The 14,441-nt window shown below is 38.2% G+C and overlaps 1 protein-coding gene across 2 annotated transcripts in view; it reads left to right on the top strand.

Moving 5' to 3' along the window:
• CRIM1 (cysteine rich transmembrane BMP regulator 1) overlaps positions 1–14,441 on the top strand; it is a 189,138-nt gene that overhangs the window by 119,524 nt on the left and 55,173 nt on the right. The window contains exons 6-7 of one of the 2 annotated variants that reach the window (XM_061471076.1): positions 7,317–7,499; positions 11,887–12,084. In XM_061471076.1, coding sequence (XP_061327060.1) covers positions 7,317–7,499; positions 11,887–12,084 — 381 coding nt within the window. The remainder of the gene's footprint in view (positions 1–7,316; positions 7,500–11,886; positions 12,085–14,441) is intronic. The other variant, XM_061471077.1, reaches the window with a different exon arrangement.

Here is a 14,441-nt window from a genome sequence, read left to right as displayed (position 1 = left end):
TTACAGGCCTCCAACTAGACTCAGCCCCATAGACTACAACTCTCTGGCTTCTCTCCTTCAGCCAGTTCGCAGTCCACCTCACTACCTGATCGTCCAGTCCACACTTCCTCAATTTAGCGGTGAGGATGCTGTGGGAGACTGTGTCAAATGCTTTGCTGAAGTCAAGGTAGAGCACATCCACCACTCTGCCATCATCCATCCACCGTGTTATTTCCTCATAAAAGGCTAAGAGATTGGTCAAACATGATTTCCCCCTTGGTGAAGCCATGTTGACTGCCCCTCATAACCTTCTTATCCTTGATATGCCTTAAGATGGTACCAAGGATAAGGTGTTCCATCACTTTCCCAGGGATGGAGGTGAGGCTGACCGGTCTATAGTTACCCGGGTCCTCCTTCTTGCCCTTTTTGAAGACTGGAGTGACATTTGCTTTCCTCCAGTCCTCAGGCACCGCTCCCGTTTCCCAAGACTTGGTAAAGATGATGGAGAGTGGTCTAGCAATGACTTCCGCCAGTTCCCTCAGCACCTGCGGGTGCATCCCATCTGGACCCATGGATTTATGGATGTCCAGATTGCTCAACTGATCTCTAACCCATTCCTCATTGACTAAGGCAAACCGCTCCGTCGACCTGACTTCATCTAAGGTCTCAGGGGTACAGGGCTCTTCAGGACTGCCTGCAGCAGAGAAGACAGAGACAAAGAAGGCATTCAGTAACTCTGCCATCTCCTTATCTTCTGTCACCAGGGCACCCATCCCGTTCATCAGTGGGCCTACATTGCCTCTGGTGTTAGTTTTGTCTGCCATGTATTTGAAAAAGCTCTTTTTGCTGTCCTTGACCCTTCTTGCCAGGTTTAATTCTAAGGATGCCTTAGTCCTCCTAGCTGCCTTCCTACATCCTCTAGCAGCAGCCTTATATTCCTCCCAAGTGGCCAGCCCCTCCTTCCATGACCTGTAAACTCTCCTCTTCCACCTGAGCATACCCAGCAAAGGTATCACCTCCTTTGACCTGCTGGTCATGCTCCTTTTAATGCAGCCCAGGATACAGTTGGCTTTCTGGGCTGCAAGCGCACACTGAAGCCGGTTCATGTTCAGTTTCTCATCAACCAGCACCCCCAAGTCCTTCTCCACAGGGCTGCTCTGAATCTCTTCTCTGCCCAACCTGTAGCTGTGCCTGGGGTTGCTCCGACCCAGGTGCAGGACCTTGCACTTGGCATGGTTAAACTTCATGAGGTTGGCATCAGCCCACCTCACAAGTGTGTCAAGGTCCCTCTGGATGGCATTCCTTCCCTCCAGGGTATCAACTGAACCACACAGCTTGGTGTCATTGGCAAACTTGCTGAGGGCACACTCAATCCCACTGTCCATGTCAGCGAAAGAGGAGGGGTAGAAATTGTTGGGGCCTCAGCTGGATGTGAAACCGAATTCAAAGCCTTTACAGTGGTTCACTATGCATGAGAGGATTAGTCAGTGGGTAATAGAGACTGAATTTTAAATAACGTAAGGACAAATTCTAACTCACTTTTTTCATTCATATCAGTTAATGAAAAACAAGATGCTAGATAAAAACTGTGGAAGTGGTGGTATGTCATATACAAAGAATATTAGAAGCCAGATGGTCTAGTTCTGTCTGGTTTTAAAAGTTAAAGGAAAAAAAAATGTGTCTAGTTTTTGAAGTAGTAATGGTTTTGCCAAAGTGAATTTTCTAAGCTCAGTCTCCAGTAACGTTCTGATTCTCAGATGTTTCTATATGCTTAAACTTTAACAAGGTTTCTAACGCTTTGGAGAGGACAAGGTTAGAATTAGATATTTTTCTCAAAGCAACAAATTCCAAACCAGAGCCTGTGTTACAGGTTTGGGGATTCTTTTTCTTGAAACTTTTAACTTTTTATATACACTGGAGGCTTATCACAGATGTCCTGGCAGTGAATGATGGGCTGTGCCAGTACCTTTTAGGGGTGCTGAGATTGTTTCAGATGCCTGTGTCCTGGTAACATGTCTAGGGCTAAACTCATGACAACATGCATTTTCTCCTTTGATAGACTGACAGACTGCTGGGATTTAGACACATTGCTCTGTTACGAAGAACATGGCTTGCTTCCAAGAATTGCTTGGCAATTTTATCAAGAAAATCTGTCACTGTTTGGGGTTTTAGAGCACAGCCGTGGTCCTCGGTGGCCTTGGCTCCTTGTTTTTTTGTGTCAGGGCTAAAACCTACTGCAGGATAAAAAGTAGCACTGCTTAATTTCCAGAAGGATGTATAGACAAAAGGAGGATAGCCTGAAGGAAAGCCACAGAAACAGTGAAACACTGAAAAGCGTGACGTGATGAAGAAAAATTGAAATTTCATCTGTAAGAGAGGATGGATGCAGGAACACCCAGGATGAGTCCTCTTAGCAGTAATTTTGCACATTGAAGGAAGGGAAAAATAGTAGGGCTTAAAGATGGGAAGAGTAATGAAACTTGGGAAACTTCATTCTGTTTTTCAGCTGTTTCTGCCTGCCCTGAATTACCCTTGCTATGATTTGAGCTTAGTTACAGTAGTTAAAACTTTGGAATTGTTTAGCAGACAGGTTGCAGTTTCTCCATTACCAGTGGTTTTAAAGAGAAGATTAAGTCGGGGATGTATGAGGTAGAGCTGATTCTTTTGAGGGATCTTGCCATGATGCAACACAGTGACTTGGAAATAAGTCTTTTGCCTCTATGAGGAACACCTTGCAGTCTTGTCTACTGTAAGAGAGACATGAATCAACCTGCACAAGAGCTGTCTTCTGAAGCTGCCTGAAGATTACTGGATTGGGATCCCCTCAATTTTTAAGACTGATGTATATAGTTGACTCTTTATATAGATTGTGGCAGATGAATATAAAAGTGGTTTCTAATGTAATGATACAGACTTTCTCTGCTATAAAACTTACTATAAAAGTTGAACTGCTGAATTTGATTTTCCTCATCAATCCCAAGTATCTTTTAATATCTTACAAACCTCACATACCACAAAAAAAAAAATTAAGCTGTGAAAATATGTGTATATATATAATTGTATAAATGCATACATAAATGATTGCATTGATTTACAAATATCCGTACAAGTTTGTTTTAATTCTGACCTCTCTGTTTCTGGGTGACCTTTTTAGAAGAGGCAGGACCAAAGGACTTTGAGAATGGTTCTGAAGTTGTGTTAATAGGGAATACACTGCACTAAGCAGTACAACCTGAAGAGCAAGAACCCAGTGATATTTTTCTTTCCTACCTAGCTTGTTTTTATGTATTTTCAAGGAAACAAAAGCGTGCAGTCTGTTGTCTCTTAACATCGTTACGGGCTAATTCTGATGAAACTTAACAGGGTTTTTTAAGTCCTTATCAGCACAACTTTTGAAAAACAGAAAGCTTTTCTCTATTTTGTTTATATGGACACAGGATTCAAGTTTATCAGTTTCCTTCCCTTTCATTTAATCAAAAGTTCACAGCAGTTGCTCCAGTTCCTTCCAAGTCTGGTACAAATACTTTGGTATGCTGCAATCATGAACCTTTTAATCCTTTAAACAAGGGAAAACTGTAAACAACATAATCTTGCTTCTGCTTCAGGGGGGCTGGAATTTCTGATACTAGGAAAGAAAATGCCCAAACTTTCCTAAAGACAGCTGATGCCTGAAGCATCTAATGCACTGTCTCACGAGGGATGGAGTGCAAACTTGCATTTATTTCTGAGCTGTTCCATGATTCTAATCAAAGGAAACCACAAGTATTGGGAAACTACAGAAATCTCAAGAACAGAAGTTTTATATTGAGCTAGTTCAGCCAACAGAACTGTATTTAATTAGATTTAAAAGTAAGGTGAAATACCTTTGAAAGCTGGTTTGATAAAACAGATTGTCTGTCTGCAGTTCAGATGGGAGGTAAAGGTCTTGAAGTAATCAGTTTGCGTCTGTAGTATGGGGCTCTATGGTTCACTGCAATGCTGACTTTTGGAACAAAAAGGCTGGGCTGTGAGATCTGTAAAGCTAAATTTGTGCCAGCACTATTTCTCATTTAACTCTGTGGCAGGAACTTTAATGCCAAATCAAGTCCATCTTAGTCATGTTTATATGGGAGAAAAGATGTGATATTATCTGTCCTTCCACAGCCAGTATAAACTCTGTATTGTTCTGAGTACTGTCTGCTCTGGCCTGGCTCCTTTCACAGATGGGCAGTTGTACGTCTGTGCTTGGTCTAGATCAGTCTTGTATAACTGGGTTATCTGATATCTGGCAGAGACTGAATTCATGTTCACAAAACCATGGTCTGTCTCATGCCTGCTGTTTTGTAGCGGTAGTCCTCATCAGAAAAAGGATTTGGGGTTTTGGATATGTTGAAGCACTTTGTGCTGTGAAGTTCAGTCAGATTACTTTGTCACACAGTGAAGCTTTGGCACTTGAGGATCTCTTTATTGGCAGAATAATGAAATCATGGTTACTGGCCTTTAGGAAAAGATGCATTGATTTAATGTTGGCTTTATGTTCTTTCACTCTGTTCTGGCCATAAGCAAAAAAGAGACCTGAGAATCTTCCAGCATATCATGGGTGGAAGAAATGCATCGTTACAATTTTACTGCATGGTGCTTACCCTTTCATTAGGCTTCCACTGTATGAGTATCTAAAGCTACAGTTCTTTGGTTAGTGCTTGTTTTGGCTTGACTGTGTCTAAGGACTGCAATCTTACATATGGTTCTAACAAAAGTAATCCTTGTCTCTGGATTTATAGGCTTAGGTCAATAGTTAGTGTGAATGTATACACTACCATAAATCTTGATGGTAAAAATACACATATATTGAAATTCTGTGGTGGTTTTCATTGTACAGAGAAAACATACTGTTTGCTTTACAGATTTACAGTTACTTCTTTGGTCTTATTTGGACGCTTTTAAAATTAATTAAAAATAATGATAATTCATGGTAGATGATGTTTCTACTTCAAACTAGGAAGGAATTCAGATCTACTGTTTTGGGCATGGGGGGGGGGAATCATTAAATCATTAAAAAATCTGGAAAGCTGTAATCAAATCAGTAAAGTCTGGAGCCAGTAGATTAAAGGCCTTTTGAACTGTGTTGGCACTTACTCCTTTTTGAGAAGGTTTTTAAACTAACAGCTTGAGCTGCATAAACTTGAAATATTTCTCAAGTGTTTGTTTATGCGAATTGCTTTCTAATGAGGTCATACCTGCTTTCCTGACACAGCACAGTGGTATTTCCTCCTGGTTTGCTTTTTTTTTAAATGCTGCTTTCTAGATTATGTCTTGAAGACAGAACAGGCACATTATGACCAAACATTGGTCAGGATTCTTCCAAGTTTCAACTCTAACGCTTTACAGTCATGTTAAATGACTCAGGGCTGCAGCAAAATATAGGCGTATGTGGAAAGAAATACTAGGGTCCTTGCAATGCTTTAGAGATTTGAAGAAAACCCGTATCATTGTCAAGAGTAAATCAGGGGAAAAGTTTTTAGCCCCCAGAAGAGGATTGGAATGGGCGGAAAGGAACCTGCAAATGCTGAATTTTCCATATTTTTCATCTCCCATGTGATATTGAGCCCTAACCCAAAAAGAAAAATCACCTGACTACATAGCGGGCGCTTTTTTCAGCCCTGTGTGGCTAGGCATTGCACATGTAACTAAGTAGTCTTTTCCATCTATTCAGCTGAAATCAGCAACATAGGTAATTGAGCTTTCTTTCCTTTCGTGTTTTAGTTCAGCTGTAATGAAAGTTGATGGTTTTATCCACAGTTTTGTAATCTTTTTAATTTTGACTTTGTTGCTGAAATTAATAACTTCCTGTTTGCAGAACCTTTGGCTTTTAAGAATACAAGATTTTTAGCTTTTGGAAAACTACACCTATTTACTACATATTCTTTGACTTCAGCTGCTTTGAAAAAAACTTCAAAAATTAAAATGTTTTCAGGTTGCTTGGGCTAGTACCATAGAAGGCCAAAAAGTTTATTCAGAAGAGGAAGGAGGCTTAACTCAATCAGTAATGTCATGATGAAACTGAAGTCATGATTTCCTAATGACTAATGTGATGTGTTATAGCTGAACATAAATTTGGAGTATTTCTTCTAGGGTGTCTTGAGTCACAATGATTCAGCCCTGGGCTGTTGAAGTACACAGTACTGTGTGTGTCTCTGTTGGGCTGATTGAACAGAATACACTCTGCTGGTGGAAGAAAATTTGTATGTGTGGGGTAACTGCAAGGTCAGAAGCTCCAAGGAAACCTTATGTTGTATTCATGGAATGTGGATCTGCTTCATATTCTGGAAGCAAGCCTCTTTGGTATAAAAAAGTGACAATAATTTTTAACAGGTGGCTAAATTTGCAAACTGTTCCATTCCAAAATACTTAAGAGTTTTCAGAAGCTTTCGGTTTTTCACAAAATTCAGGTTTACTTAAACATTAGGGATCTGCTGTAGATGAAGGCATACAAGAAATAGTTGTCTGTATACAATAAAGTGATCACATAAATATTTATTAGAACTGAGGTTATTTTCTGTGGGGAGTATAGATGTGAGCTGACTAGTACAGCTCCATGTTGCTTGAACTGAGTAGTATTCAGTTCTGCATAACAGATCAAGTAGTCACAAAATAAGTTTGGGTTTTGCTTTAAACATATCCCTGTTGCCTGAACAGCTTTAGTGCAATTTATCCACCTGTGTACTGAGTCATGCAGAAAGGAAGATTACATTTAAGAAACATCAGAAATTGTCTTCTGAAAACAGAAAAATCCACTGCGTCCTGTGCTGAAATTTGAAGTAGCTTCTATCTCATCCAGAATAAGAAATATTTAACACCTATGAAGATATACCTGTGCCATAGCCTTCCTTCAGTATTTGATCTTGTTAAAAAGGAGACTTTAATTATGCATGGAATCATAGAATCACAGAATGGTTAGGGTTGGAAAGGATCACCTAGTTCCAACCCCCTGCCATGGGCAGGGACACCTCACACTAGACCATGTCACCCAAGGCTCTGTCCAGCCTGGCCTTGAACACTGCCAGGGATGGAGCATTTCCCACTTCTTTGGGCAGCCTGTTCCTGTGCCTCACCACCCTCACAGGAAAGAACTTCTTCCATCTAACCTGAACTTCCCCTGTTTAGAATAGCATTTTATTTTCTTCCATTGTTGAAACCGACAGTAAAATATGCTATGTTCTTAGCAAAAAAATATTTTAGTTCAAAAATGAAAGAAAAGTCAACTTTCTCTTGTCAGTAGCAACATGAGTTTATTTCTCACCAATAATTGTAAAATGCTTTCTCTTTTATTTTCTTTGTTGTTCCCCTCCTGCTTTCAGAAGTGAAGCCAACTTGCATATTTAACAGCATGGAATATTATGATGGAGACATGTTTCGAATGGATGCTTGTCGTTTTTGTCGATGCCAAGGTGGAGTCTCCATTTGTTTCTCTGCCCAGTGTGGTGAGCTACACTGTGACAGGTACTATGTGCCAGAAGGAGAGTGCTGCCCAGTGTGTGAAGGTACACTATCTTTTTAATCCTAGTTGCTTATTAATTGTGCCGCTTCATTTGTATTTGCTTGTTCAGTACAAATCAGCAAAGTGCTTTATTTTGTTCCTCTAGAGTTTACAAATTCCTTCTTAATTTGGTTTAATTTTACCCTTTTGCCTTGTCTGCATGTGCTGTCTTGTTCCTTGCAGTGCTTCTCTGATGTTGACACTCTGCCCTGTTTATACAGAGCTGTTTGGGTTTCCGCATGTTTCCCTTCTGCATCAGGACTTGCTTAGATATGGTCAGATGTGCAGTACTTCTACGGTGACCTTCTTCCCAAAGGACTTAACAAGCTGTTCCTAATTTCTGCACCAGGTATTCAGACAGGCTCCTCTGAAGCAGCAATGGTGGCCCTATGACACATTTCCACTGCAGCCTGCTTCTTCCAGTCCTGTTCTGCTCAGCTAGAGCAAGGCATACACCTTCTCTTCTCAACAATTATAGCAAAGAAATGGGGTAGTAATCAAACCTGAGTGTCTTCCTCCTTTGCCCTGTTGACAGCCTGCTCTGCTTGCTAGAGCTGCAAGTCCTCCCAAAAAGGGTCCTGTTGGAAATTTCATGTTGACCCTCTTGCTTAAGCAAGAAAATATTTGGTGCATCTTCTGCCAGCATATGACCAGGATTCCAGTAGAGGTTGGTGGGGCTGGGGCTCTATACTTGGATCTTGCCTCAGCGGGGACCAGGTTAAGGCCACCACATAGACAAAAGGCCTGTGAAGGACTCCTGGTCCCTGTGTTTAATTGTGAATGTAGGAATGACTTCTTAATAAGCAAAATAAGCTGGAAAACTCAAATCTCCTCCTAAGAGGAGAAGAATCTAATCGTTAGTGTCACTTTCAAACACTTTGCAGTGTGCTTGATATCAGTATTCCTGTAGTTCCTTGTTAGGAACAAATAATCTAAAAGACCTGTTACAGTTTTGCTTCCTTCCAGAGAAGCTCATAAAAAACAAGTCTAAAAGAGTCAGCTGTAAGAGCTGGACCTTCTCAGTCAGCAGAGATGTAGTGAAGGATACTGGTTTGGTAGTTTGTTTTGTTACAAACAATTGAAAGCTTTTTCAGAGATTTAAAAACAAAAAAAGAGTCCAAAATCCGGATAATGAAATACTGGGGTGGTGAGGTAGGAAGTAGGAAGTCATTCTTCAAAGAGTATTTTTATTTTTATATATTTTAGTGTATCAGTTCATATCAGGTAGATTGAAATGTGGTGTTCACATGTAGGAAAGCTGCAATACAAATGCTGTATGCTTAAGTATTTTAAAAAGGATATCAGTCCACGTTTGCCCTGTGTTTAAGGTCTGGGCTAGACTTCATTTTTTACTAAATTTGGAGGCAGGATGCTAGGTCTTTCCTGCTAGAGTTGTGCCTATACTCTTAAGAGCCTTAAAGCTAGGTATGTGTGTGCAATAGGTTCAGTGCTGTATCATCATTTAGTGACAAGTTGGAAAAGTTTAGAGAAGGCAATCTGATGTGGTGAAACCCTTCCTGAGTAAGTGCAGATCCACTCCTGAAGAAACTGCTGTGTGAGCTGCTGACGTTACAGAATATGTGAAATCTGATGGGTTTTGGTACAATTACTATTTTTCACATATGTGAATATTCTGAGATTTGTCATTATGAAATCACTATGGCAATCTATATAGATACTTAATGATGTAACTGTATATCTGCTGTGTCTGGACTCTGTATCAGCTCTGTCATATTCAGATGTGGATGATGATTTTCCATATTGGACTTAACAGTTCCAGATACATCCTTCATCCTCTTTGGTGATTTAAATATTCAGCTATCTTATAATTTATCAATAAATTATTCTAGCATATCATCATACAATGCTAAAAATTTATTTCTCAGGTTTTGAATCAGATTTTCAAGAAAATCTGTTAACATATAATTTTGGGTTTGAGTTAGTATGTATTAAGCCTGTAATGGAAATTTCTTCTTGAGACAGGTCCTTAGTAGACAGAAAAAAATGGGTAATGATTTATAATTACTGTATACAATCTTCTTTTTCAAGTGTTGGCTGTGGTTAATTTCTGCTCAGCTGACTGAGATCCCAAGTTACAGGCTCCTTCATCAAATCATCTGGTGCTGTTTGGCTTGCTTGTTTCTGTTGTTTTCTGATAGGGTTTAGCACTAAATCAAGGAAGTCTTATTTCTGACTCTTGAATGATTGGATGGTAAGATATGTCTTGGGTTTTACTATAAATAACCTTTTGATTTAGTGGGATTCTTTTAAGTGAGACTAGACAACTGGCCCCATTAATGTATTATAGTTTTCAGGGTTCTTTTAAAGACTTAAAAAAAAGCTCTGATCCCTTCCTTAATAATTTGAGTTAATGACACCTAAATTGACAGGGTAATTCTTCTAAATGGGCAGAATGTATACTTAACAGCCCACCTATTGATGCTTTTCTAGTTGATGAAGAGTTAACATTTTGTTCTACTTCCTCTCTAATTGATTATTTCATGACTGATTTTCAAGGTTGCTTCCTACTAATGTTTTCTTGATGATAGAAATATAAAGAAATATAATGCTTTCTTCTTGTCTGCAGCAGTTTTCAAATGGCAAATGGTAAACTAGATGAGCATTATGCAGTACAGGCAAAAGCACTTCTTGCCTTAGCTCCAGGAAGAATTATTTCTCAAAGTCCTGTAGGATACCTCAGCGTTCAGGAAATAAAATTTTCTGGGCCTGATTTATCTTTAAATACTACTGACCTTTTAAGGGTACTGAGAACTTTGTGTTTTGGTACACATAAAAGACTATTGCAAATAACATGAGTCTTATATGGCTTTTCTGTTCCTTCTCTATTCCTCTGTCAGTCAGAATCCCATACATGAGCTGAATGATAAAGTTCACTTCATTTGTTTATTTATCATTTGGGGGATTGGCTAGGTAAAAATGGAATTACAGGAGCAAGGTAATCCTAAAATATAAAACGTGCAAAATCAAGAGGTTAGGAAATGTTTTAATTTTGAAATGTCTTATTTTCCAAACATCTGGGGATTTATATTGACTTAACTAATTTTGCTAAAAATGGGAATGTAACTAACGTTCAGGGTAGAAGTGAATGTCAAGTAGAGTTAAAAGTTGTGCGCAGTTTCACTCCAAATACTCAGATATTGTCATAAAGCGATACAGTGGTTTATAAGATAACAGCTATTAACATATACACTTAAAATGCATTGCCTCCCTCCCAAAGGGGAGTGATGAAATTTCAAGTCCTTCTTTTTTCCCCTTTAGGCAGGATATATCTTTTCTCCCAAGTCCTTCAAACTTAACACTTTTTGAAAATTGACTTATGTGTAAATGACTTGGGCCTATTCAGTATCTGCTATCTGGTGTCAGCTAAATAAACAAAAATGCTTTTAGTTGTATTTATTTGTTTTAATATATTGAATTTGCTTTAATATGTAATTTATATTATTGCTTGCTTTGAAAACTTGACCTGTTTACTGGACATTCTTAGGTATTTAATTTTTGAGTCTAACGGTTACATTTTATTAGCCACTGTGATAAGTTGCATATATTCACTTAATACATTTGGGGTTTTTTGCTGTTAAATATCGGTGTCGCTTATCACAGTTCTGAAGAGTAAAAGCTGCCCTTTTTTCAAGTCATGAATTAGCATGTACAGAGTTGCATTATTTATGTGCACAAAACTTGAGGATAAATCTTATACAAAGTGTGTCCTCAAAATTCTGTTATTTACATACCTGATTCTTGATTGGTAGCAGGTAAGTGGGTCTTGTGGCTTCCAACTGAAATAAAATTGAAAACCAAGCCACATCATTTTTTTGGGAAGACTAGTATATGTCCAAAATGGTGATGAGATGTAGCTTAAGGCAGCCTCCTTGTTCCAGCAGGAAATGTGCCAGGTCTCATTTTTTGTTTATACTATAAAACAGTGGTGTGATGTTGATATGAGTCATACTAATTCATTGAAATATTTTCAGTTTTCTTCAGAATTTCAGTTGGGACAAAAAATGAATCAATAGATTCAAGATCCATTTTGTTATGAAGAACAAAATCAGAAAATGAAAAAATTAAGCCTTGTAATTGTTACGTACCAAACTTGAGTTGAAATAGTTAAAAATAGAGCACTGAATTTGTGAATGTTCAGTATAAGTTGACTTAACTTTTTTGATAGTAAATTTCAATATTGAAATATCTAATTTGTTACCTACTTTATTTTATCACTGTCTACCACAGTGTGATTCTTTCAGTTTTTGGTAGTGGCTGCACTTTACCCTTTCTAGGTATTGTAAAATCACAGTACTGCAGTTATTCATGTGTAAAATTTACGTGTAAAATGGAATATAAAACCTCTTGTTCTGCAATTCGTCTCATTTCAGACCCAGTTTACCCAGTAAATAACCCTGCTGGATGCTATGCCAATGGTCAGATACAATCTCACGGAGACCGCTGGCGAGAGGACGACTGTACTTTCTGCCAGTGCATCAATGGAAATCCACACTGTGTTGCAACGGCCTGTGGGCAAAGCTGTCTAAATCCTGTTAAAGTCCCTGGGGAGTGCTGCCCAGTGTGTGAAGGTAAGACTGGTATTTCCATTGTTACGCTTCCGTCTGTCATGGCTGCTGCTTACCTGGTAATTCTTGGTCTACTTTAAAATTTTGGAGGATTGGAGTAGCTGGCATAGCATTGCCTGGGACTGAAGAAACGACTGAGGGTGGAAAAAATAAGCATGGCTTAACTATACCTGTATGTGGCAATGTCCAATACCCTTTTGGCCCAAAAGAGTATAGTAAGAAATCATTGAAGATCAGCATTGTTCACCAATTTAACTCTCTGTTGCTCTTAAAGCTCATTAATAAATAACAGAAGTTAGACGATCAAAATGCTCATTGGCTGGTATTACTGATAAATGGATTATTCCTGGTTTCTTATTCATCGGTGTCATGTAGTTTCAACTAAAAATCTCTTTGCACAATACAGGTTGATATTGGATGTAATTATTTCAGTGAAACTCACAAAGGATGATATTATCTTGTGTAACTGACTAAGTTTTTAGCTATATGCCAAATGCTCATTATTCAGCATGTATGTGAGCAAGCTTGGGAAGGTAGTATGGAGAGAGAGGTTATTTGGAAGTATGTTGAAGGGTGTTTTTTTCTCCAATGAGAGAAGAATAGACAAACGTCTCTTTTTCCTCTTCCATATTCGAGAAAGTAGATGAAAGATAATTGGATTAAATGCTTATCTATATCAGACTGAGATAATTATGATGAACCATGGGAAGCAGTCATGGTATAGCATAGGCTTCCATCGTTCATTGCTAAAGGCTGCAACATAGCCATGCTTGTGCTTCATTAACATACCACACTAATGCCTCTGCAATCATTTCAGGACACAAGTTAGCTCATCTGGACTAGGTTAGATAATTCTGTGTTTTTACTCTTAGAAGCAGAAGTAGCTAGCAACTACTTAAGTCCATAAAGGTTGTTTTGTTGGGGGGGGTGAGGTATGGTGTTAAATTATGATACAAGTTAGGATAAATAGGTCAAGACTGACACAATAGCATCATGGAATCAATAATAATGATTCCTGTGTCATTTTAGTTATATTTTCTCTGAAAATAATCTATTTTTTTTCTGTTTGCCATGTTACCTGTTGTATGATGTATGTTTAATTGTAGTCATTTAGATATACACTTAATTGTAGCCATGTGGTTTTGAGTGTGTCATTTGGAGGAGAGTAATATTGACTGGCATTTTGAGCGACTTCCTAAATTTTAAGCTTAGAAGCATCATATTTGACTTGGTGTTTCTTTCATAGTGCATACTGCCAAGTAAACAGTCAAGTGGTAAAGAAGTTACATAAGTGATGAAACCAGCAATTAGTCATTTAAGAATATATATTTGAGAATATTTCAAGTATCCAAAATCTGAACTATTAAAACTTAGCAGTGAGTTCAGATGCTAGAACCCAAAATATAAAAAATTAAGTTTTGCAAGAAGCAGTTTCAGATGATGTTATAAGAAATTACTGAGCGTCTGAGACTTAACAACTTCCCTTGCAAGAGTAATAAATCAAAAGATCTCTGAGAAATAAACCAGTCAAGGGTACCAGTAAACTTCTTGAAGTTCTGTTTTGGGGTGTGAAATAAACTCGAGGCTGCTATGACTTGTGATTAGAAGTTTATTGCTGGGAAGCAGGCTAACAAATCAATCCCTTGATTTTAATGACGTTAATGAAAAAGATGTGCAGTACATTTAGTGAAGATCTACAAACAATAAAATACATTCCAGGCACATTTTTTCATAAGAGGAATTAAAAAACAGCAGTGTCAGCCATAGGATGCTTTTCTGAATATTACCCCATTAAATCTGCACATCCATAGCTTAACCTTAATTTTGTAGTGTAGTCTTTGAGTAAAAGTGTTGACTGAATAGAATCTCAGATGTTACTAATGTTGCACTAATAGCTTAAACCTGCCATTCTGTGCTCTCCAGTCTGTTCTCCTTTGTCTTGGTTTGGTTTGGTTTTAGTATTTTGTTTCTTTTTTCTTTTTTTTTTTTGGTGTTTTTTTTTATCCCATCCTTCTGCATGTTTTATCTCCCATTCTTCAGCAAAGAAAACCAAAATCCTTATCTAGTGTGGGCTAAGTTTTAGGATCACTGGTGTTACATGTTACCCTGTTTTCAACTATGCAAGTTATTCAAGAAAGCAAGCAGTGTAATTTAGTGGTATGTTAAATAAGTGGGCAAAATTAAGGTAAACTTAGGTGATTTTCAGATGATAGTTTACTAGTGATTGTAAGCATAAGCATACCTCCTTTTACATTTCGTTTTTGAATGGTTTACAGTTCTCACTCACATCTCAACTCACATTGTAAAATGTGCAATCCATAGAGAATATACCATAGTGAAATAATACACTTTTTGTACAT

Source organism: Pezoporus flaviventris, unplaced genomic scaffold, assembly GCF_033815535.1.
Source record: "Pezoporus flaviventris isolate CSIRO_AGI_PZ_B2104156 unplaced genomic scaffold, CSIRO_AGI_Pfla_v1 ptg000066l, whole genome shotgun sequence".
In the NCBI taxonomy this organism is placed as follows: domain Eukaryota; kingdom Metazoa; phylum Chordata; class Aves; order Psittaciformes; family Psittacidae; genus Pezoporus; species Pezoporus flaviventris.
Note: the sequence above shows the minus strand (reverse complement) of the source record. Positions and strands in the feature narration are given on the sequence as shown.